At 48.5% G+C, this 24,902-nt stretch overlaps 1 protein-coding gene across 1 annotated transcript in view; it reads right to left on the bottom strand.

Annotated features, from left to right (window-relative positions):
- The window catches only part of LOC146194724 (uncharacterized), a 233,092-nt gene that overhangs the window by 63,972 nt on the left and 144,218 nt on the right, over positions 1 to 24,902 (bottom strand). Inside the window, exon 3 of the mRNA XM_084596625.1 lies at positions 2,715 to 2,820. Coding sequence (XP_084452751.1) covers positions 2,715 to 2,820 — 106 coding nt within the window. The remainder of the gene's footprint in view (positions 1 to 2,714; positions 2,821 to 24,902) is intronic.

Genomic DNA, 24,902 nt, shown 5'->3' with positions numbered 1-24,902 from the left:
GACGTGTCGAAGCGCGCGTCGTCGACGCGGATGCCGCCATTCTCGCATACGACTGAGACGCTGCCGTGTGTTCGGAGCACGCTAAGAAATAGGTAGTTCGCGGCAGAAATGTAAACAGCACCAAATTCTAAACATGAGTTATTCGACTACACACTAGATATTATAGCGTGTCCGTGAGCGACGCGGAACGGTTGAAAATCGGCGCAGGAATTCATAGCGGGCTAACGATACTCAATGGGCGCGGTAGGGAAAGAGTTAAACCACCAATTTTTTTTATGGACCAAAGTTTTTGACCATTTCATCTTCGTTCATGCGATACATCTGGGTATCGCTATATGCAAAATGGGCACTTTATTTTACCCTCTATTAAATACTGGTGATTGAGACTTTTATAGTAAAGGTCACTGACTGCCACAATAATTTATTTCCCGAAACACACTAGTGCCCTATGTCGTTATGCTATTTCTGCCCTTTCAATAACCTCAAATGGTGCAAAACCAGTTTTCGTTCCTTTCCACTTCCCTCTGTTCTTCGCCAAAAGGCGAGAAGATGTGCGAGTACTGTGCCCGAGTACCACAGTGCAATTCCAACCACCGGCGGCTGCGTTTAGATGAAGCCGAGCGAGAAGGCACATGCCATCGCACGAGATCTTACGCTCAGGCCGGAACAGCAGCACGTCCCCTCCGTCGATGGGGAGAGTCTGCTAAACTTGAGAGACATTTTTGAATACTATCACTTCTATAGACAGATGTACGCCTCCTGCTAACAGTATCCGTAATGCAATCAACATTCTGGCGGTGGCTACAAACCCGTAACTCCCACATTTGATAGACATGCACGGATGTTTTCCCTACATTTTCTCCGCCTCCAGCCGACTATGCGGCAAGCCAGCCGATTTCCTTCATGTATTACCTGTTCCACTTAAACATATCCTCCCACCCCAGAGGTGGCACTTACCGGCAACAGCTTATCTCGAGCATATCACTATAAGATCAACTAAAGTTCACTAGTGCCGCTAACAGGCTGGCATCCAGGCACTTGCACACTACTTGTAAGGAAGGACACCGTTGCGCGGGCTCCTCTCATAGGAAATGAGGGGGCTCTGCCGCCTATCTAGATTTTAAAAACCAATAACGTTTATACGATCTACCCTCGCGGAGGTCATCGATGTGCTGTGCAATGCCAGTGCACGCTAAAAATTCCCAGGTTGTCGATATTGCTCAATAACCCTGCACTACATAACTCTTTCTATCTTTCCGCTTTCACTACTCAGGTATCCACTGATAAAGTATGAGAGACACTGGACCTTTCTTTTCCTGTAAACTGAATTCCCATTTACTTTGCTTCCAACACACCGATTAACCGGTGCGCTTCGTCCTTTACTTTTCTTTTCAAAACGTTCAACCGTCACAAACCATTGAATATTTGGACACAAAAAACGAGTGGTTTTGCTGTCCTGGTACGTCTGAAACTTAACAGAAGTGCATCTTTCCAGCGTAGGACAAAGAAGCAGCATTGTGAAGCGTTAGGCCGTGCGAGAATATTGTTACGATGCGGCAAGCAGATAAAAAAACAGGAGAACAGAGACAAGGGAGAAGATGTTAGATGACCGTGAAATGACGTTTTAATTAATATGTTAGTTAACCTAGCCCAAGCGATCCTGCACGCGCCACTGCCTGCTTCTTCTTTCTTGCTCATGCGTAACATGACCCGGGGCCAACGAGCGATCGTCCCTATCGTGGACGAGGAAGTTTATCGATGTTGATGATTCCATGGCATGATGATGGGCGTGTCTGGATGCTTGAAAAAGAAGAGCAAGACGGAAGAATTGAACGCCTTGCCGACACGATGATTCCCGATGAACCTTTGCCGCGGACACTCTCGGGCGCCACGTTGCCACGACTCTATGGCGGTGGCCAAGGCACGCGCCGCGAGGCATAGGCAGGGGAAGATGTCTTAAGTGCAGCGGTGTCTTGGGGCGTGTGGTCTTTAGGCGGTACGTCTGGTCAGTGGCGTCACATATGGTCGGTCGGGGCTCCTCTTGTGTCTTGTGGTAATTTTTGGCGTCTCGCGTCAGTCTCTCTTTCGTCGTGTCTTGTGGTCGGGTCGCGGGACGAGGTGGAGGAACGGCAAGGTCTTGCTGGGTCGGGCAGGCTGGGGCCATGCGATGCCTCCTAACTTTCAACCGACGGCGCTAAAAGTCGCGCTGGGCACCGAAGCTCCGGGCGAGGATAAGGGGATGATGATGAAGTACTCTGCACCTCCAATCAAATGTTACGATGTGACAATTAAGCCGATTAAAACAGGAGAAATGAGAACAGGTAGAAGATGTTATATGACCGTGAAATGACGCTTTAGTGAATATATGTTAGCGGGCGTAGCACTAGCGCTCCTGCCCGCTTCTTCTTCCTTGCTCGTCCGTAACAATATGTTTGGGAATTTAAAGCCTAGTAAGAATCGTTTTCAGGCTCGAAGAATATTTGCGTGGAATGTTCCTTAACGCAATTTCAGGTCGACACTGCAAATATGCGACAACTTCATATTGTACTTATACCTGTGAGTTAACATGCAGTAAAATGTCAGCACTTCAAAGAGCTGACGAGAAGTTTGAATTAAGCGGCAGTTGTTTAGGTTAGTATTTCACTGGAACCATGAAGTATATCACGGCTTTTAGAGCCGCTTCTTTTATTCCGTAAGCTTTGAATGGTACTCACGTTTCAACAATCACTTTTCTCTCATGCGCAACACAGGTAGCTCTCTTGCACTCATCTTCTAGATTCAACTCGCTTGCAAAAAAATCGTCGCCGTATTGACAGGTAGCTGCCAAAAAATATCAACAATATATATAACAGGCGCGACAAACGAAGTAAGCAAGAAATTAGTAGATGTTCGCGGGCAAAAATGTGCACTGATATTTGTAAACATGTCGAGGTTTTTTCAAAGATTACGGTTACATTTTCGGTGCTAGATGCTTGTCCGCAAGAAGTGCTTCATAAAACTGACGCATCTTTAGTGCCGCGAACTATTGAAAACAGTATTTTTTTTTTGTACACCTACCGGCATGAGGTCTTATCACTGCGATTGCAGCGCACGAATAGATTATGTATTCTTTGTTCATTTCTTTTGTCGCGAGACGTAGCTTTATCATTGTCTTTTTCACTCAAGATGCGCTGAGAAGCATCTCGAAGCTAGTAGCCTTTCACGCGTGTTTCTACATGTTGCAGTGTATGCTAATCGCAGATTGCGGTTTTATCTCGATCTGTCGTGGCAGCATTTAAAACGAGCGGTGACGCATCAAGGTGTTTTGCTGGCGAGGAGGTGACTGATCATGGTAGAAGACGTTTGCGCAGAAGACGGAACAAGGAAGTAGACACAACACGAGCGATGACTAACAACTGAACGTATTCAAAGCGTGCATATGAATAAACTGAGCGACAGGTGCGCAGGAAGGAAGAAGAAGAGCCACGACGTCAACACGAAAAAATGCCATGCTCATCATTAAGAGTTACGACAGGCCAACTGGTGCCGCGACAACAAAACAGAAGGTATGCTTGCACATGAAGACAATTTGCGGGCGATGATAGGGGCGTTAATGATTCCCCTGGTATATTTTCAGGGTAGCATTTAAAAATGACGCACTGTTCAAAACGTGGAACACAATTGAGACCAGATTCACAATGCAGCGCCAAGTTGCTTTTGGGCACAATGTTCGCAACGGACGATCCATGTTCTCTGAGGCGATCGTTGATGCATCGCCCGTCTGACCTACATACGAGGCTCCGTGTTGTGTCTACTTCCTTGTCCTCTATCGTGCGGTATTTTTTTCTACCATGAGGACTGACGTGTGAAATGGGCAATCTAGTTCGATGACCGACGAGTGCGTTTGCTGTTATCGCCGCCGCCGATTCGCTTAGTTCTTTTTACGGGCACAATTCAGCCTAATGAAAAGTTTCCTTAAGGTGCAACCTCTTCGTTTAGGGCTATACCGGACTTGTAACCAGTACGTGACACCTAGTGAGGGACTGGGTATTCAGTGAAGTTCTTGACCAGCACTTCAGCTTTCCAAGAAGGAGAAGAGTGACGCCCCTTGCTATTCCTAGTCCGCGCTCCAAGGCTAAGTGGGGGCTTCCTTCGACGACGCCTTAGGCAGTTTAGATATCAGCGCTGCCTAAGCAGGCGACGACACTACATCGAGGCGAAACGGTCAAGTCTGTCAAGGACGTTCATAGCGATGTGGTGCGTAGACGACATCATGGAAGGTATGGCGTTTTCCATCAACAGCCAGATGACTTTTGAGCGAAGGTAGATTATCGCCCCATGTTCGCTCAGAAACACCATGCCCAGAATCACGTCGCGGAAACATTGCCGCAGGACCACAAACTGGTAGGATAAGTTCGTTAATTCATTCTTACTCTTCCGGTGCATCGTCCTGAAGGCGTAGTAAGGTTGCCCCCAGCAGTGCGGATCAGAGACCCATCCCAAGTAGTCGCCATATTCTTGAACTTGGCGGCGAAAGTTTCACTGATGACAGAATAGTCGGCTCCGGTGTCTACTAGGGCAGTAAACGTGCGACCGTTGACAGCAACGGCGAGGTCACTTGTTCGTGTCCTCGAACTGCACGTTGGCTTCGGTGTACGATCTCTACTATGTCGTTTGCTCAGATCGCGGCCAGGGCACATCGTTATCATTTAACCGGGCGGTGGTGTTATTTTAACGTTTCGTCGCATGGTCGCCGATGTCCTCGTCGTGTGTAGCAGCAGTGTATTCGTAGAAGCGCCTTCACTCGTCCTCGGTGGTGGAGGATCTTCGTGCTTTCGCCGTAAAGCAACCTCACCTCCAAAGGGTGCTACCTTTAGTTCCCCCTACGGGAGCTTCCGGACATTCCTCGCATACTGTAATCGTAGTTACAGCCTGGCGACGCAAAGCCGACCCTGTTTGGCGATGGGGATCTGGACCGACAGCTTGGTGGCACAAACTCACCGCTACGCAGATAGTTCTCTAGTTCTCGATTTCTTGTGGTCGGTCACCAGGGCAGGTAGTGGGGCGGGGACTTCAAATCCGCGGGGGCCAATTTGTCGGTACTGGCAGTGGCGTAGAATGGGGCCTGCTTCACCGCAGTGGAAGCATGATGACCGGTTCGCAGTCCTCCAGGCGTCGCACTACCTAAGGCTAGGTATTTGTTCGTATGTTTGGCGGGCGCGGACCAAGGGTTCTCGTTCTGCAGCGGTTTTTTCGTGACTTGGCGGGTCTCGTCGGAACGCAGTACCGGGACAACGCACCCGCATATTTCATCCCAGTGACTTCTTTCGTTGCAGCCGTCAGGGATTTCCCTTGAGGAACACCCAATGCCTCCTTAACTTTAGCACGGACGACGTCCGTGACCGACGCTAATTGAGGTTTCATGTGTGATGGCAGGAATCGCAGCAGTTCCTCCGGTACCACTTCACGCATAAGCTCCCGCCAGTCATTGTCAGCATTGAACGTAGTGTGCGGGCAAGCAGCCCAGGCTTGTACTGGACGGTTGTATTGTTGATGGCGGGTGTCGAGGATAGCTTCGATGTTGAATGTTTCCGTGATGAATACCTCAATGGTTTTTGGCAGGTTCCTAGCGAGCAGGAAAGAAGAGACTCCTTTACATCTCGCAACAGAAGTGTCACCTTTTTCTCCCCGCTCATCGCAGGGTCGTCCCGACGAAAAAGGCGCTTCATTTCTTCAACGTATGCAAGGACGGACACGTTAGGCAGCTGCACCGTGAACTAAAGGAGGAGTCCTGCTCTTTTCCTCCTCACGAAGATTGCGAACACCTCCAACAGCACCTTTTTGAAATACTAAACCAGAGGCAGAGAGGAGAAAAATTCTGAAATGTTGAAACCGGCCCACGCAGCCTTCAATGAAAGCGAAGCGTCCCACGAGCTGACTTGAAATGTCTACCATCGAGCAACTAGGCGATACTTCGAAGGTCGTGGGAGAGGAGAGCGCGTACTCAAATATACGGAAATGGCGCAGCATGCTGGATTGGAAAGCAGGCTGGCCATCCCACAGGACGCACAACTAAATACCAGATAGGTAATCGCAAGGGAACAAACTATAAATCTAAACCTAAACGCACCCGCACTCGGTTATGGGGAACCCAAATAGGTTATATAAAGCTCCTTTTGTGGCGGTCCCCCATATACATCAATGGGATTGGGTGAAGAGGCAGCGGCCATTTTTCGAGGGGCATAAAGAATGCGGCAGGCTTCAGTTGCGCTCGCGCACGTCTACGCTTGAAAATTTCACAATGACATCAATCCGTGGTCAGAAACACTTGGCGGAAGCATATTTTGCGTCTGATGCGGTACAATATGATGAAAGTTGGTGCAATGAGGTGGTGTGCTCTTTTCGGTTTCTGAGTGCTTCTTGAGGAAAAATGGGGTTTCTGTGGCATCAAATGGTGCTTTAAAGCCCACATGTTCTAGGTGTAAACTAGCTTTTAAATTACCGAACACGCCAAGAGAGGCGCGCTGTTTTACACTGCCGTTAGGGTCGCATAGCGCTCAGTTATTTTCTGACCGCCTGAAACCCTTAAGCTGGAAATGAGCAACGTTTGATATCTGCGTGACTGTCCATTTTGGACATATTGCTGCTATTTAATCTACAAGTTATCCTACAAGGACGTGAAGAGAATGCAGTTGATAAAATTGCAGCTTAATTTTTTTAATTCACTCCTCAGGGTACTAGTCAAGTCGAAGTGTTGATTTCATTGCCTTATATTACTGCATAGTTACGCTTAGCTGATTCCATGACCAATTGATTCAGAGGATTGCTACATATAAGGCGCAGAATTATTGAAATGATTATAGCAGTACTTAGGGTAATGTTTAATTTCTATTTAGCCGAATTGTTTTTTCTTACGTAGTTTTTTGTAGGTAAATAAACAGGTGACCTTGGTCCATTCCATCAGCTTTTCTCCTCAAATAAATGGATTTAGTGGTTAAGAAATGCACCGAACGTCATGGCATCTTTTAGCAGATTCTCTGCTATTTCTGGGACTGAAAAAACTCAGCGAAAATTCTCTTGAAATGTTGAGGTGTTTCGCCTCCAATGCTTGACTTCAAAGAAAAATTTGTTTATATATCGGTGCGCTTAGCCAAAATAATCTAGTAATTAGGTAAAAACCGAGAATGATCTAAATTTAAAATAATAAAAAATAAACATGTTTTAATTCATCACCGTCTGGAGTTAGAAGATATTTTTCTATATTTTACAGTAGCGCCACAAGCCAGAAAAAGTTGATGGTTTTGAAATAAAGTTTAATTAGTGTTAGGCAAAGGGAATTTGCTTCGTAGCATTTTTACGTGGTGGCGACACTGCCGTAGGCCACAAACTCATAAACGACGAGGCAGGTGTAGCACTGGAAGGAACTCATTATTGGGCTGCCTTTATCCAGAAAAAGTTCTAAATATCTAGGAGGTGCCGATAGGAATAAACGTACTACCTTGTCGTCGAACAGAGAATGCCCGCTGCAATCGGCAGTTCTCAATTTGACGTCGCCGAAAAGACATCTAGATAAACGAGGCAACAGACACTAGAAAACTCTTGAATATTATGGCAGCAGTTATGATTGTCTGAGATAATTTGAGACAAATCTCGGGGCATCTCGCGCTAAGAAGAATGCGAGAAAGTCACGTTTCATGATACCGAGCACAAAAAACAAAGTAACAAAAATACGGTTCGTGCGCAACAATCACGGTTACAAGCCCGAATTCCTGCGGCTGTTGAAAAGCAACAAAGATTTGGATGGTTGGCGGCTGTGTAGTGCAGGCTTTTTGGATGGTAACAACTCCAATTGTAAGCGCCTCGCGAAGAATGCGATTTCAAGTCATCTTGTTTATTAACGTCACAATTGCTACGCAGCCGTGATCATTAAATAAATTAACAGAACAAAAACTCAGTTTGTAGGGACTTCTTTTACGGTTTTCTTACTTTATGAGAGCATAGATCCTGAATATTACCAGAAACAAAATGCTAGACACTTTAGCGACTAAAGTGGCGAAAGGTGAATGCTTGTGTGCTGCGTTCTGCTACGCATTTGTTGCGAATGTGGCTGTGAATGATGCTTCGAGTAAAAAAGGGGACTACTGTTTCACCTTCCTCCGTTCCTTTATGGCATGGTACATGTTTACACGGAGAATTGTGACAGATACTGCGCCTTTTATGTATTGTAAATCAGATTCAAACGCCGCTGGTTGCTGCTGCACTAACGCCGCCTAGACTTCTGGGTCTACTTCTGTTTGCTGTGTGGTGCGGTCTCGTGGAAGCGGCAAATGAAAGGGAGCACGGACGCCCGGAATTGACGCCCTGTAGGGTCAGCTTCGTATATGCATATGATGATGATTAAAACATTATTTTCCACCGATTCAGCACGCCCGCTGCTCCTCGCTCCTGACAGGCAGGCCTGAGGAACGGGGCTGGAACCTCCGCAACTAAGGACTGGCGAATATACATTGTTATTCGCGGCCTCAGCCGCCAGGCGGACGGCGCTTTGCTGGTCAGCGGGGACTTCACTTCGCTGTATGGTTTCCCAGGCTTCTCGACGTTTAATGCTGTCCCTAGCGCCCGGTGTGCTCAGGGCATACCTAAAGTATATGGCCGAGGGTCCCCCTCGCTTTTTCCTGTGATTTACTGGGTGTGAAACAACCAGACAGGGTTTGGAAAATTTCCGGCTTGTAATCGCCGCCAGGCCATGGCCTCTTTATTATTTAAGCGAGGATCCGATTTACATTTATCATTTTTCCTGTCATCTGGGTGTGAAACAACCAGACAGGGTTTCTAATCGCCGAAAGGTTATGGCCACTTTATTATTTAAGCTAGGATCTGGTGGTGGCGTAAGACGTCTTGCTAATCTATGATTTTCGATGATTTTTTTATAGGTTTGCAAACGTTCGTCCATCACCTTACAGTCGAGCGGCAGCACGTTTGCCCGGAAGTAGAGATCTCGGGCTAAATCATAGGCCGCCTCGCTGCCGGGGACGGACGTGTGGGCTGGGACTCAAATTAGGGTGATTTTGCGATCGATTTTAGCTGCAGTTTTTAGAATTCGGGTGCTTCTTCGAGACCCTGCATTTTTCGATATTCTAGATAGCAGTTTTATTGTCGCCAAAGATCAATCTAACCTTCGTTCCGACGCAAGCGAGCGCCATTGCGACCTCTTCAGACGTGTCTATATTTCTTCTTCGGATGGTGTCGGAGACGACTGGTGCGCCGCTACCAACGACTACCGCGGCGACTGCCGCCCCTGATCAGCCGCTTGCAGTGTCTACGTAGGCGATTTCGTTTACTCTGAATCCCTTTGCTCTTTTAATCAGTGTGTCGTCTCTCTTTGCCCTTTTCTTCTTGTGGTTTTTGAGTGCATGCTAAGGGGGGGGGGGGGGATGGACAATGATGTTCTCGCAATATTTTGGAGGGAGGGCAACTTTATTGGCTGTGCCCCTATCTGTTTTTTGACCCACTAATTCTAAGATGGCTTGACCCATGCTTGTCCTATTTAATCTCTCTTGTTGTGCAATTCTCACCACTTCAGCAAATTCCGTTCAGCTAATATGCACTCACGTTTGTATCAGGCATTCCAGAGAGGAGGAGATGGGTAGATCCAGCGCCCTCATGACGCAGCGCGCGATCTTTTCCATTGGTCCTGATGTGGAGCAACGGTGTGGCATAGCATTTTTGGCTTATTTGTACGCCTGCATCAGTCTCAAATAGGCGTCTTTCTTTGATGCCTCTGTCTTTTAGTGCAATCCTCCTAAACATCCTTGTTAGTTGCGTTGAGTACGTAGTGGTTTTTTTTTATCGTTCCGTTGTTATATCCGCCCTATTGAACAAAAAGATTCGAAGATTCTGATTTGCTGGACTCTTAAAATAGTTTAGCCATCAACATTAATTGCGAAGGCAAAGTCGCCCTTGCACCTCATTGACTTTGGGTAATATACGAGAAGTTCGAATTTTTGCCGGGAGCACGTGAGACCCTTTTCGGCCGCGTAGGACACGACGGTGTCCGCTGCCGCCTTTAGGCGTTCATCTAGGCTGCCGTCGCTGCCATTGTTCAGCCGTAGATTAATGTCGTATGGATACATGCTGAACTTTAGATGTTTTATAACCTTAAGAGCGGCAGGAACGCCTCTCATCACCATGTTAAAGAGGAAGGGGGAGAGCACCGAGCCTTGCGGCGTTCCTTCACTTCCCAGGTGAACAGTGAGGGATTCTACGTCCTGAAACTTAAGTTGCTATGTCCTGTTTGTCAGGAAGTCCTTTATGTAACTAATGTCCTCTCGCCGACTCCTGATTCCTGATTCCTGCAGCCCCGCGAGATTTGCCTGGTGTTTTACGCTGTCAAATGCTTTTGTTAGATCTAGTGCTAAAATTACCTTTGCGTCTCTGGATTTCGAATCAGTGATGTCTTGTTGTAAACGGTGCATCACGTCCTGCGGCCCGGTCGGAACCCAACCATCTCGTGCGGCCACAGGCAGGAGTTCTCAATGAAATTTGTTAGCCTTATTTGGATTATGTGTTTCATAAGCTTTCTAATGCACCAGGCTAGCCAAATGGGTCTGAGTTTTTCAATTTAGGTGGTTCGCCAGGTTTTAGAATTAGCACAACGTTTGCAGTTTTCCACTGCTGGGGAAGACGACCGCTACTCATATTCTTGTATGTAGCTGGTGAGTGCTGTTATGAAGGCGTCGTCTAGCTTTCTTAGGATTTTGTTTATTACCCCTTAATGGCCGCGAGCTGACCACGTCTTTAACCTCAGGATATCGGCTCTAACCTCTGTTTCTGAGATGGACGCGTCGAGGGCCTCGTTCGGAGCGCCCGCGTATTGCATTAGAGGGAGCGATGTTGTATCGCCGACATATGTATGTACTTGTTAAGATATTAGTTCCGCGTCCGTCTCCTCGAACGCTTGTTTTGCCTTTGCTATTGTTGTGTTCAATTGTGTTTTCGAACTTTCAAAATCAAGAAGGTATCGTAACAGGCTCCACGTCTTGGAAAAGCTCATGTTGCCCTCTTTTTCATCGCTAACGGTACACCAGTTTTAATAACAGAGTGATATTGCATAATCCTCAATTACTTTATGGTGCCTGCAGCTATTTTTGGCCTTAGGTTTCGGTTCCATCTCTAACAGCGGAGGCATCTTTTCATACCGTTTTTTGCTTCCCACATGTGTAGGAGTTCCCTGTCGACTGTTTTCAGTGCATCATACCCCTCTAGAGTAATGGTAGCAGATTTAATGCGGCGCATGAGAGTTTCTGCCCAGTCGTCGATGTTCTTAATCCTTTCTTCTAATTTTGAGTATTACCTAATTTGTCTGAATTTCTCCCATTCGATTGCGCTGAGTATTTTTTCTCGTTTTTGACTCGCTGTTTAAGCGTTATTTCGAGAACTTAGTGATTGCTCCCAAAGTTGAGCTCTGTGTTCTTCCACCTAAGCTCCTCTATGTTTTTGGTGAATGCTAAGTCTGGGGTTGTGTCATTGCTCACACTATTTCCCACCCTGGTTGGGCAGCCAGGGTCTGTTTGCCGGGTGAGGTTTAATTTGTAAAAATGTTTCCATAACTGCCTGCCCTTCGAATCTTGCCTATTGTATCCCCGCTCTTGGTGGCAGGCGTTCAAATCTCCTACAATTAGCAGGTCCTCGGCTCTAGCTGCCTTCAATGCTTTCCCGAGTAATGCCCTGAACCTAAATTTGCGCTGCTAAACCGCCTTAATGTCGCGACAAATGATTTCGTCTTCGACTTCCGTTACGTTCTCTTTGACGAATGTAGTGACCCGAGGTTTTTTCCTCTGGTGCTAGCAAACGTTTGATATCCTGATAATTTAATCACTCATTTGCCGGTTTTCTGTAGGACTACGGCTAGAGGCTTTTCTAATGCTTGTTCAAGGTGGCGTTGCCCTAACGCTTGCTTGCGCAGGAGCCCTTGGTAGTTTTATTGCCATACCATCGAATTAATCTTTGCTTGCGTCCTCCCGATGTTGGAATTGGTCACGTATCTCTTCTCTCGCTGTTTGCTATACTGTAATAGCAGCAAAAGGCGTTTTTGTATCTTTAGACTGTTCCTTAATTCGGTTTAGGGCGCCTATGATGATGGTCATGCCTGTCTTGAGCCGCTCGAGTCTCGCCCTGTATTTGGCGTCTAGTCTACGTTCTACTGCCGCCAGCGGATCTGTTTTTCCGCCTCTCCGCTTCTGCGGAGGAGGTGCTCTTCCATATCTGATGCGGCGGGTGGTATTGGCACCTTTAGCGTCGGTTTTTGAGGTGTCGGTTTGGCTACTTGTTTTACGGGGGAGCCCGTGGAGGTGAGGGTGACCTGGAATTTGGCTGTGATTTAAATTGGTCGAGGTCCTGGCTGTTTTCCTAATTATCTCCCACAGTTCCCCTACTTCCTTTCTAATCTTTTCGATTTCTTTATCTTTTTCTTCGTTTTGCTCATCTTTAGCCTGGGGTGCCTCAATGCTGAAACTCACGGTTTTACTGCCCCCGCTCGGACTCCGCCGGTTCCTTGGGTCCCTGGAATTTTCCGCGGCTCTGAATTTGTACCCCGACCTGAACTTTGATCCGAAGCTCTTCCTGCTGCGGCAGGAGCTCGAAGGGTGGCGTCGGTTGGCGGCTTCCAACAACTGTTGGAAGCCATGCTCTGCGCCCGAAAGCCTCCGCCCTTGACTTGAGAATCTCCGCGTTGGTCAGGGGGATCTCTTCCGAATTTCGAGTGTCCTCTGCGGCCGCACTCAGGTGTGGTGTCGGGATTCTGCTGCTGCTCGTTTTGCTGTTGCTACTGCTGTTCGGCGAGTTTCTATTCCCACTGACGTTTATATTACGAAAGCGATACTACTTTCACTTTTCAGCCCTTCGCGTAGCGAGGCGGTAGATATCATTGAACTGTAGCGTGATCTTTGGCGCGCCGCCAAGCACAGCTGCGCAAAAACAGGGAGGAAGCGTCGGAAACCATAACATGGAGCCCGGCCGGAGAAGGAATTCCGCTGCGGGACGGCGACGCACCGGGAGAGTCAACAGAAAGAGAAACAGCTACAAAGGGTACGCTGTCATTACTTACCAAGCTCGTTGACTTTCTGAGGATTGAAGTGCAAAGCTGAGAAAACCTGGTTTCGCAGCAAAGTATAAGCAGGAAGCAGCAGGTGTCAAAGCCGAAGATGTTCAGCCCAGCAGAGAATAACAAGAATAGCGCTGGAACCAAATTTAAATCATCAGTAGCTCTACTTCACCAAACCGCAAAACCAAATTGTTGTTTCTTTTGCAAGGAGAGTAACCACGAAACTGCCGCTTGCTGTGCTAGCATTCCATTAGAAGAAAATGCTACGATCGGGAAGACGTTACTTTAGATACGTGAAACCGAGTCACCGTGCTAGCGAGTGCAGAAGCAAGATTAGATGCACAATTTGTGCAGGACGACACGCGACAAGCATGTGTGATCCGCTATTCACACATCCGAAAGTCAAGGCAAATGTGAACTATGTGACGATTGTCCCCGTAAACTTGCAGTCGACGTCAGAGGTACCTAAACCGCGAGAAGTTCTACTACAAACAGCAACGATATTGTGTGCCGGCGAATATAAAGCCCTCTACTTACGTGCTCTCTTTGACAGCGGAAGCCAACGGTCATTCATTACGGAGAAAGCATCTGCAAAACTCGGTTTTAAAATTGTTTGAAAAGAAACGCTGAAAGTTGGTGTGTTCAGCGGCCACCAATCAGAACGAGATTTAAACAGAGTCCTTGTGTCGCTAACCGCGCACAATAAGAAGACGTATCAGATCGAAATTCTTGAGACCAACATAATCTGTGAGCAAAGGACCCCGATCCCTGACCTCACGATTAAAAAATTACTTGGATCGCTGACTGCCGCTGACATGACCTGCGATAACGAGAGAGGTGACGTAGACCTATTTATCGGCTCAGAGCACTACTGGGAACTTGTAACGGGAAGAAACAAGAAGCTGAACGGAAAACTGCGAGCAGTAGAGACACCCTTCGGGTGGTGTGTTCAGGGCCCAGTAGGGTACAAGACTTGTAACTCGCAATGCTTGCAAATCACTGCTCTTCGCTTATCACTTGCCGAGACAGAAACTGCAAACTGCTTGGGACGATTCTGGACTCTCGAGTTGATCGGAATCACGGATGATGACAGCTGTGCTGAGCACAAGCTGCTTGATTCTTCGAAGAGAATATCAGGCGCAGTGGTTCTAGATACGAGGTAGCCCTTCCATGGAAGGAGGATATAGATTTAAGTGACAACACGGAAGTTGGTGAAAAACGCTTGTCACAACTGACAAACCACCTTCGAAAACCTCATCTCTTGGAGGAGTACGACACTGTCATCAGACAGTATTGCATGGAAGGCATAGCTGAACCGATAGTAGAAAAAGAGCAAGAGGGGAAGCTTATCTACTACATGCCCCATCAGCCGGTTTTTCGGGAGACGAGTAATACAACGGGATTGCGAGTAGTTTTTGACGCTTCATCGCGTGTACGGAAGGCGAAAGCCTTCAATCAAAACCTCGAAAGTGGTCCGAATTTGACAGCCGACCTTGTAGCACTGTTACTAAATTTCAGAAGCCACAAAACAGCTTTGGTAGCCGACATTGCAAAGGCATTTTTGCAAATCGAGATCAGAGAGAACGTCAGAGATGCATTGCGCTTTCTGTGGCACCATGCAAAACCGGATGCAAATGGAGCACCAGGCGAGATACAGACTTGGCGAATGAAGCGAGTTCCCTTCGGAACCACCGCAAGTCCTTTCGTGTTGACAGCGACTCTCCAGCATCACTTGAATATAATGGAACAAGACTATCCGGAGACTGCTTCGCTACTGGCGTAGTGCTTGTATGTGGATTATCTTTTAACGTGAGCAGAAACCGAAGACGAAGCGCAAATGATCTATGAAGAAGCGAACACAATATTCAGCGCGGCATCTCTGAAACTGCACAAGTGGGCATCCAAAAATCCGGCATTGAACGAGCGATTTGTGACGGATGACTGCGAAGTAAGGCACCTCGGGTACCTCCCAGGAGTTCTCAAAGTGCTGGGATTGACATGAAATCCAAGCACAGATAACGTGACATTCACCCCACTGGCAAGCGATCAATCCGAGCCAGGTGAAAGCACAAAAAGGTCTGTCCTCAAGACTACGGCGAGACTCTATGACCCACCTGGATTCAGCGTAAGGGCAAAGGCTTTATTCTAGCAGTTGTGGCTGAGAAAAGTGGAATGGGATGATATCCTACCGACGGATCTGGACACGAAGTGGGTGCAGTGAGGAACTAAAGAATTGTAAAGAGTTCAAGTGCAGCGGTGCTACAAATCCGGCACTGTTGAGCCTACCACGAAAACAGTCCTACACGTGTTTCCTGACGCCAGTCCTGTGGCATACGGAGCAGTGGCCTACATTTTCGTAACAGATGCGGATGGGATTACAACTTCCAGCATCCTAATCAGCAAGTCAAGGGTCGCAATGATTAAACAACTGACTGTGCCAAAACTGGAACTGATGGCGTGCCTCTTGGCTCCCAGACTGAATCAATACATTCTGAAGAGCCTGAGAGAGCCACCACAAACGACGTATTTCTGGACTGACTCGATGATAGCACTGCACTGGATTGTAGGAGAGCCGTCGCAATGGTAGCAATTTGTGAATAATCGCGTAATGGAAATCCAGCGTCTTACCGATACCTCAGCGTGCAGGCATTGCTCAAGGTCAGAAATTCCGGCGGATATCATGACTCGAGGAGTTACAGCTGATCAGCTTGTTGAGAGCTCCACCTGGTGGTAAGGAACGCACTGGATGAAGGCAACGAGAAGCGCTTGGCCACAGACCTCTTCGCTTCCAAGGAACATTCCGCCAATGGAGGAAGAAAGACGAAGCGTAGAGGTCCTTCAAGCGACGAATACCACAGAAGTTCCCATGCTGTTGGACACAGATCGATATAGCAGTGCCAAACGACTGTTCCGAGTGACTGCATGGGCATTTAGATACACCAAGAAGTTGCGACGTCTGAGCAGTGACAAGGGTCCACTGAAGGCGGTTGAACTGAATGAAGCCAAAAAATATTCGATTTGGCAAACTCAGCGAGATAACCTGAAAAGAGAAATTGAGTGCATGAAAAAAGGCGAACGCTTTCCCGCAGACTCGCCTCTCAGAGACATTCCAGTGTTTATTGACAACGAAGGTATCATGCGCATAAGCAGTAGACTTCAACAAAGCGGCAAGCCGTACAGCGAACGTCATCCAGTAGTACTGTCAAGCGGACATCGACTGGCAGAACTGCTCATGCGTCAAGCACATCAGCAAGTGCTTCACGGTGGAGCAAGAGATACTCTGGTGCAGTTGAGAGAGAGGTATCATGTTGTGCGAGCCCGTCAGCTAGTGAAAAGAATTATCAAAGGGTGCATAACTTGTCAGCGCTACAATACCCGTCCAGCCACTGAAGTGACAGCACCGCTTCCAACTGATCGAGTGAATGAGGCTCAACCATTTCAGGTAACAGAAGCTGACTTCGCCGGACCACTTCTGGTAAAAAGAGAAAACTCGCTGGACAAGTCTTATATCCACACTATTAACCTGCGCTGTAACAAGAGCGGTGCACCTTGGCCTGCAAAAGACATGTCCGCAGAGTCCTTTTTCATGACCCTCAGACTTTTAATCTCAAGAAGAGGTGTACCTCGGGTTATTTACAGTGACAACGCGCTTTCCTTTAAGAAGGACAACAGAGATCTCCTTTGTCTATGGAGCTCTATCAGAAAGCCAGAGATTCTTGACTACGTCGCAAAATCACGAATCGAATGGAAGTTTATAGTGGAGCGCGCACCATGCTGGGGTGGCTTTTATGAGCGCCTCGTCGGATCAGCCAAACATGCGCTCCAGAACGTGATATGATCCAAGCTTCTGACCTTCGACGAGCTAACCACTGTACCGGCAGAAATTGAAGTAGTCTTAAATTCCCGACTTTTAACTCACTTCTACGAAGAACCCGGAGAACCGGAACCCCTTTGCCCTTCTTTCTTCTTGACGGGAAGACGCCTCACTTCGCTGCCTAGCGTGGGGACAATCGAAGCAGATGAGGTCAACGTATCAGTTAACAGACTATGGGTACGACGCCAGCAGACTACAGAAGCCTTCTGGCGCGGATGGACAAGAGAGTACTTCGAGGAACTGCGAAATGGGCAAAAGAATAATGAACGCCAAGGAAAAACACCGAAGCGAGAGAATTTGATACTCCTTCGTGATGGCCCGCAGCCGCGGCCACAATAACAGTTTGCAAGAATTGAGAAACTGTTTCCGGGAAGAGACGGAAAGGTGAGATTGTGCCTGCTGAAGCTGCCTGGAGGATCATCTCCCAAGCGACCAATCCAACTCCTGTACCCCCTGGAGATCACGTAAACGAAGAAACATGACAAGTCATTTTCGGGGGGGGGGGGGGGGGGGAATGTGTTGCGAAACCGAAAAAGAAACAAGACAGCCCCGAGTCTGTGTTTCGAAACCGAAACAGATATATGGTCGCGTAAGCGGGGCCTCTCACAGTTGCGCCGGGGCAGACTCAGAGTTCAGAAGCAGCGTTAGAGCTCCAGTCGTGGAGCTAGCACAATTCTTCGTTCTCTCACACCTCTGCGCGTCTTCGTCGTCAGCGCATGCTACATTAGCCCCTGTTCGAGAAGCATTGGCCCGATGCTAAATTGAAGTTGGAGCAGAATAGTAGTCACTGTTGTATGGCAAGAAAAGGCTTCAGCCGGACCACGTGGACCACTTCAGAACTCTTGAGACGTCGGGGTTCTGGTTCCTCATGAGGAACGACTTCATTGTCGAAATCACCAACGCGTCGAAGAACGCGGTGCGGACCGAAATAACGGCGCAAGGGTTTTTCACTGAGTCCGCCTCGTCGAATAGGGTACCAAACCCAGACAAGGTCACCTGGAAGATAATCTTCAGTGCGCCACCGCATGTTGCAGCGTTCTGCATCTCGGCCTTGCTGCTGCTGAATGCGAACTCGGACAAGTTGGCGGGCCTCTTCGGCACGCTGTAGAAAAGAAGCGACAACGTCATTTGAAATTTCGTCTATATGAGGCAGCATGGCGTCGAGTGCGGTCGGCATTTCTCGTCCGTAAATTAGGCTGAACGGAGTCATGTTGGTCGTATCTTGAACGGCGGTATTATATGCAAATGCTACGTAAGGTAATATACTTCGTCCCGCGTCTTGTGATGAACGTCCACAGACATCGACATGTCGGCAATGGTCTTGTTCAGACGTTCCGTCAGGCCGTTTGTTTGGGGATGGTACGCAGTTGTCCGACGGATGCTGGTGCCACTAAGAATAAGGATATGCTGGGTGAGCTCTGTATAAAATGCTGCTCCTCGTCTGTAATCAGGACCTCTGGGGCTCCATGTCTGATGAGAATAAAAGAACGAAGAATTTCGCAACTTCAAAGGTGGTAGCACAAGGAATAGCAGCAGTTACCGCGTAGCGGGTCAGGTAATCAGTTGCTACTATAATGCACCTGTTCCTACAGGTGGAGGTAGGGAACGGTCCAAGCAAGTCCATCCCTATTAGCTGGAGTGGTCTGAACGGTGGGGTAATGGGCTTGAAAAGACCGGCTGGCTTCAGAGGAGAAACCTTTCGGCGCTGGCAGTCACGGCAAGATCGAACATAATGTGTGACATCGCTTGACAAACGAGGCCAATAATACCGTGCTTTAATTAATGATAGCGCCCGAGTCACTCCAAGGTGGCCGGATGTTGGTTCATCGGGACAGGCTTGAAAAATTTCGTCCTTGCTGGTACAACAAGTAGGTATTGGCGACTGTAGGCGGTAAATTTTTTTTTGACGAGAACGCCGTCACGTAAAAACAGAGAGGACATAGTCGACGAAAAGATTTAGGGATCATGCTACCGGCACCTTGAAGAAAGTCGATTAACTGGCGAAGCTCGGGATCGTTGGGTTGACTATCGGCAAACTTGGCTGTACTGATTGCATTCAGAAATGCGTCGTCATCACCACTTGCGCCCTAAGCTGGTTGCACAGGAGTGCGAGACAGACAATCAGAGTCTAAATGCTTACGACCTGACTTGTAGGTTATGGTGATGTCATAGTCTTGAAGCTGTAGGCTCCATCTTGCGAGACGTGCAGAAGGGTCTTTGAGGGTTGTCAGCCAACAAAGCGCGTGATGGTCGGTCGCCACTTTAAAGGGTCGGCCGTATAGGTATGGTCGGAACTCCGAAATAGACCACAAGATGGCGGGGCATTCCTTCTCAGTGGCAGAGTAGTTTGCCTCGGCTTTAGACAAAGCCCGAGTAGCGTTGGCGATCACATGCTGTTGACTGTGCTGTATATCTACTAGGACACCGCCCAAACTGACATTGCTTGCATCGGTGTGTATTTCGGTGTCTGGCGTTTCATCAAAATGTACTAGAACTGGATGTGACTGCAGACGACGTTGAAGCTCTTGAAATGCTTGCATTCGCTGTTCTGCCAATGTGAACGGTATATCAGCCTTACTAAGAAGTGTAAGCTATTTTGGAAAAGTTTTTCACGAAACGCCGGTAATATGCACATAATCCACGAAAGCGTCGAACTTGTCTCTGGTCCCGCGGTGTCGGAAAATTGGCTATCGCCACAATGTTTTCAGGATCCGGCAGAACTCCCACCTGTTTCACGACGTGGAATAAAAACTTGAGCTCTTTGTAACCGAAATTCCATTTTTGGCTTTCAGAGTGAGACCCGACGATTGGATGGCTTCTAGTACTGCGTCTAGGCGAAGATGGTGGTCCTCGAAATTCGGGGCAAAAACAAATCTGTCGTCTAAATATACAACACAAGTCGTCCACTTCAGATCTACAAGAACGCTGTCCATTAGTCGCTGAATGGTTGCGGGCGCGGAGCCAAGGCCGAAGGGCATAACTTGGAATTCGTATAGACCGTCAGGTGTAATGAAAGCCGTCTTTTCGCGGTTTCTTTCATCGACCTTCATCTGTCAGTATCCAGACTTGAGATCCATGGAGAAGTACCGTGTGTTGTACAGACTATCTAAGGCGTCATCTATTCTGGCCAAGGGATAAACATCTTTTTTCGTAACGTTGTTCAATGTACAATAGTCAACGCAGACACGGAGTGTGCCGTCGTTTTCTTTACAAATACCACAGGTGCAGCGCAAAGGCTGCGTGAAGGTCGAATGACATGATTATCGAGTATTGCTTTGACTTAGACTCTGATGGCAATACGTTCTTTTGAGGAAACCCGATAAGGCGACTGGCGGAGTGGTCGAACAGCTTCGTCTGTAACGACGAGATGCTTTGCAAGGTGCGTTCGGCCAACGCGTGACGATCTGGCAAATGCATCAGAGTAGCGACGGAGCAGGTTGCGCAGTTTGTCTTGATACGTCGGAGTCAATGCCGGGTTTACGTCATACCGCGGTTCAGTGTCATAGGATTCTGTTGCTGAAGCGCTGGTTACACTACGTGTAGAACTAGTGTACGTTGTGGCATCCTGATATGCTGCAGTTGTCCCTTTGTTCAGATGTTGATGCTCATTGCTGAAGTTCGTGTTGTTCCGATGTTGATGCTCATTGCTGAATTTCGTGAAAAGAACATCAACTTTTCCATTTTCAAAGAGAACAGCTGCGCTGGCAGCTGCTATGCCCCTTTCTATAAGCAGTTTCTGTTTGGTCTCGACGATACCTTCTGTATTTTGCATTGGGAGGGAACCCACGGAGACCATGATGCTAGAACGAGAGGGCACACTCACATCGTCATCAATAATGTGAAGTGCACCAGGAAGCATGCTGTTGGTTTCGATGGCATTCTGAATTTAAAATCTTACCGAATGATTCTGCAAATCGATAATTGCTCGTTTTCCGTTAGAAAGTCCATGCCGAGGATGACATTACGGGAACATTGAGTCAACACGATGAAAGTCGCCAGAAAGGTATGTCCTTGTGCAGTGATCCTCGATGTGCACACTCCCGTGGGCATAATTAAATGTCCTCCAGCAGTGTGTATTACTTGGCCATCCCATGCTGTTGAGAACTTTCTGAGAGCTGCTGCGAACTGCCACTCAGAACTGAATAATCGGCACCCGTGTCGACGAGAGCAGTGACGTCTGTGCCATCGACGGAGATCTGTAGGTCGGCAGTCTGTAGCGTCGTGCGGTGGCAGTTTCGAGACGTCCGGTTTCGGCTTCGGTGCTCTGAAGGAGTGATGATTCGAAGGTCGGCATCGTGGTTACGTTAGATATTTGCGGGTTGTTTTGGCGTCGGCTCTGCTTGTGTCCGTGTGCAAATAACTTTGGTGTGGGGCGAGGAACTTTAGTGCATTTGTGGAGGATATCTTGCAATTTTCGAACTTTATCAGCCGCGCCTCTAGAGGCTGCTGCATCTAGTTTCCCCTACGGGCACTTTGCGATTGCCACTGGCGGCAAGGTGAGCTGCACCTGCAAGGCGACGGTGATCGGAAGCGGCTTGGGCCTGGGTCGACATGCGAAGTGTATTCTGCAATTTCGCATGGCCGCTATCCAGGCAACGGATGACGGGCATCAAGAGGAAACCCACGGAGGCCGAGTTTCCTGTAGGGACAGCGGCGAAACATGTGTCCAGCTTACCCGCAATGATAGCACAACGGTTGGTTGTCGGGTGTTCGCAAGACATCGGTCCTTCGAAAGCCGCGACGGCGTACGTTTGGTCCAGACGACCCACTGGTGACCGGTGCGCGTGGCTCGAAGGACGGCGTGGAAGGCGGAAGGTAGCGACTGGTGACAGCGGCGTAACTCAAGGTGTGGGGTGGCGGTGTAGCTGCGACGGGTGCGGGCACGCCCAGCGCCTATTGTACTTCTTCCCGAATAATGTCAGAAACAGTTGCGACCTGTGGCTGTGGTGGAATCGGCAGGTATTTAGCCACCTCTTCCCGGACTATCGCCCGGATCGTATCACGCAACTACTTTGTCGAAAACTGTATGGATTCACTTGCATTGGCGGTGATCATAGACACAGCAGTACGTTGATATTGCCGGGCACGCATGTCAAGTGCCCTTTCTATGGTGGTCGCTTCCCTCATGAATTCGTCTACTGTTGTTGGTGGACTTCGCACTAGGCCAGCAAATATCTTCTCTTTAACACCCTTCATCAGAAGGCGCACTTTCTCATTTGCCGACATGGTCGGGTCTGTATCTCGGAAGAGTTGCTTCATCTCTTCATGTGTATACCGTCCCACGTTCATTTGGATGTTGTATTCCGCTGTTTAAACGAAGTTCCGCTTTTTCCGTACGAAATGAGCTGGTGAACGTGCGCAAGAATTCCACCTTGAATGTGTCCCATGTGCGGAGTCTGGCTTTGTGATTTTCAAACAATGTTCGCGCAGAATCTTCCAGCGCGAAGTAGACATCGCGCAGCTTGGAGTCGGCGTTCCAGGCATCGAAGATAGCCACTAGGTCATACTGCTCCAGCCAGTCTTCGGTTTTCTCATGGGGCAGGCCGTGGAAACGTCGTGCATCCCGCTGCTGGTGGAGCAAGACCGCAGTTGTCGATACCGGCGGGTTCATATCGCTTACAAGTTACACCAGTGTTCCTTGTTAGTTTGTGGTCAGAGAGAGGACTGCACCCGGGGGAAGACCTTGCAGTCGGCGACTACTCTGATGTACTGGGGCCTCTACCTGAGGCGCACGTCCAGTCGCACCCAGAACCTCCACCAAATGTCGCGTAAACGGGGCCCCTCACAGTTGCGCCGGGGCATGCTCAGAGTTCAGAAACAGCGTTAGAGCTCAGTCTTGGAGCTAGCACACCTCTGCGCGTCCCCGTCGTCAGCGCATGCTACAACATATATAGTGGCTGTTCAGCAACCATAGTTCTGCATAAAGAAAGTAACAAAATTCCCATAAAGAAAGGTGTTAGGCAAGTAGACACAATCTCCCCAGTACTATTCACAGCTTGCTTAGAGGAAGTATTCAAAGACTTGGAATGGGAGCAGTTAGGGATAAGGGTAGATGAAGAATACCTCAGTAATCTGCGATTTGCTGATGACATTGCCTTGCTAAGCAACTCGGGTGATGAACTGCAAATGATGATTGATGACCTAGACAGGAAAAGTAGAAAGGTAGGCTTGAAAATCAATATGCAGTAGACTAAGGTAATGTTCAACAGCCTCGGGAAGGAACAGCAGTTTACGTTAGGTATCAAAGTATTGGAAGTAGTAGGCGAATATGTCGACTTAGGACAGATACTAACAGCAGATCCGGACCATGAAAAAGCAATAACAAGAAGAATAAGATTGGGATGGAGCGCATTTAGCAAGCACTCGCAGATTATGACTAGCAGCTCAAGAGGAAAGTATACAACAGTTGCATCTTACCTGCACTCACCTGTGGGGCTGAAAAGTGGAGGCTAACCAAGAGAATTCTACTTAAGTTGAGGACAACCCAGAGGGCTATGGAACGAAAAATGGTAGGGGTAACATTGAGAGATAGGAAGCGTGCAGAGAGGGTCAGAGAAATAATTCAAGTTACCGACATTCTAGTGGAAATTAAGAAGAGATGGGCATGGCAGGACATGTAGTGCGAAGACAGGATAACCGATGGTCGCTTAGGGTAAAAAACTGGATTCCAATGGAAAGAAAGCATAGCAGGGGGCGGCAGAAAGTTAGGTGGGCGGATGAGGTTAAGAAGTTCGCAGGGGTCAAGCAGATGCAGCTTGCACAGAACTGGGTTAAGTGGAGAAATGTTGGAGAGGCCTTCGCTTTGCAGTGGGTATAGTCAGGCTGATGATCATGATATATATATATATATATATATATATATATATATATATATATTGTCACGGTGTTGACGACTGGGGCTAGATTAACAGAGCCGGTACAGGTAGAATTACACAGTCTAAGGTTTAGGTACGTCCTGCGAGTCCGGAGCCGATTCACTTCAACGTCGTCTTTCACTCCGAGCGCCCCCTGGCATTCCTCCCTCCTTAAGCGTAACGCACACAGTTACACGTGCCCACAAGCGTACAAAAGCAACCTCCCCCCCTCAAAAAAAAAAGTTTGTAAATGTAGTTTGTCAGTCACCGTGCAAAGTACGGCTTCCGTCGCAACACATGAACTGTCTCTGGACGAGGTAGCCGACGGCCTGTGTGCTCTGATCCATCCGGGAGCACTTCGTAATTGACGTTACTGATGCGTCGCACGATTTTATACGGTCCGAAGTAGCGGCAAATTAGCTTGTCTGAAAGGCCGCGGCGTCGAACAGGAGTCCACACCCACACCTGGTCCCCGGTGTTGTAGGAAGCTTGTCTGTGGCGGAGGTTGTACCGGCGTGAATCCCTGTCCTGTTGCTGGGTGATGTGGACGCGTGCTAGTTGGCGTGCTTGCTCAGCATCTTGGGCAAACTGCTCGGCGTCAGAACAAAGTTCGGTATCTGTTTGGTAAGGGAGCATTGCGTCCAGCATCGTCCGAACCTCCCTGCCCTAAACGAGGCGAAACGGCGTGAAACGTGTAGTCCCTTGGACTGCCGTATTGTATGCGAACGTCACATATGGTACGATCGCATCCCAAGTCTTGTGCTGGGCGTCGACGTCCATCGCCAGCGTTGTCCGCGACGAGGTGCAGCAAGCGCTCCGGCCTCCATTTCCAATCGGTGAACCTGGCCCTACTCCTCCTCTTACACCACCAGAGTGTCACCGCCCTACATACTCCCAGGTGCTGCAATACTCTCCGCCCTCCTCGCCGTCCCTGATTCCTCCGAACGTAGCTGGGCCGAAAACAGCAGCCCCCGTGATCCAGTACGTCACAGATTCTCGACCGCCTACACGGAAAGCAGACGAGTGGCGTACCCCCGACCGACGGCCGCTATGCTTTCACTGCGGCGAACCGGGTCATGTCTATCGGCGCTGT

The sequence above is a fragment of the Amblyomma maculatum genome, chromosome 3 (genome assembly GCF_055883805.1).
Source record: "Amblyomma maculatum isolate TAMU_Amacu chromosome 3, ASM5588380v1, whole genome shotgun sequence".
In the NCBI taxonomy this organism is placed as follows: domain Eukaryota; kingdom Metazoa; phylum Arthropoda; class Arachnida; order Ixodida; family Ixodidae; genus Amblyomma; species Amblyomma maculatum.
This window is presented reverse-complemented; position numbering and strand designations above follow the sequence as displayed.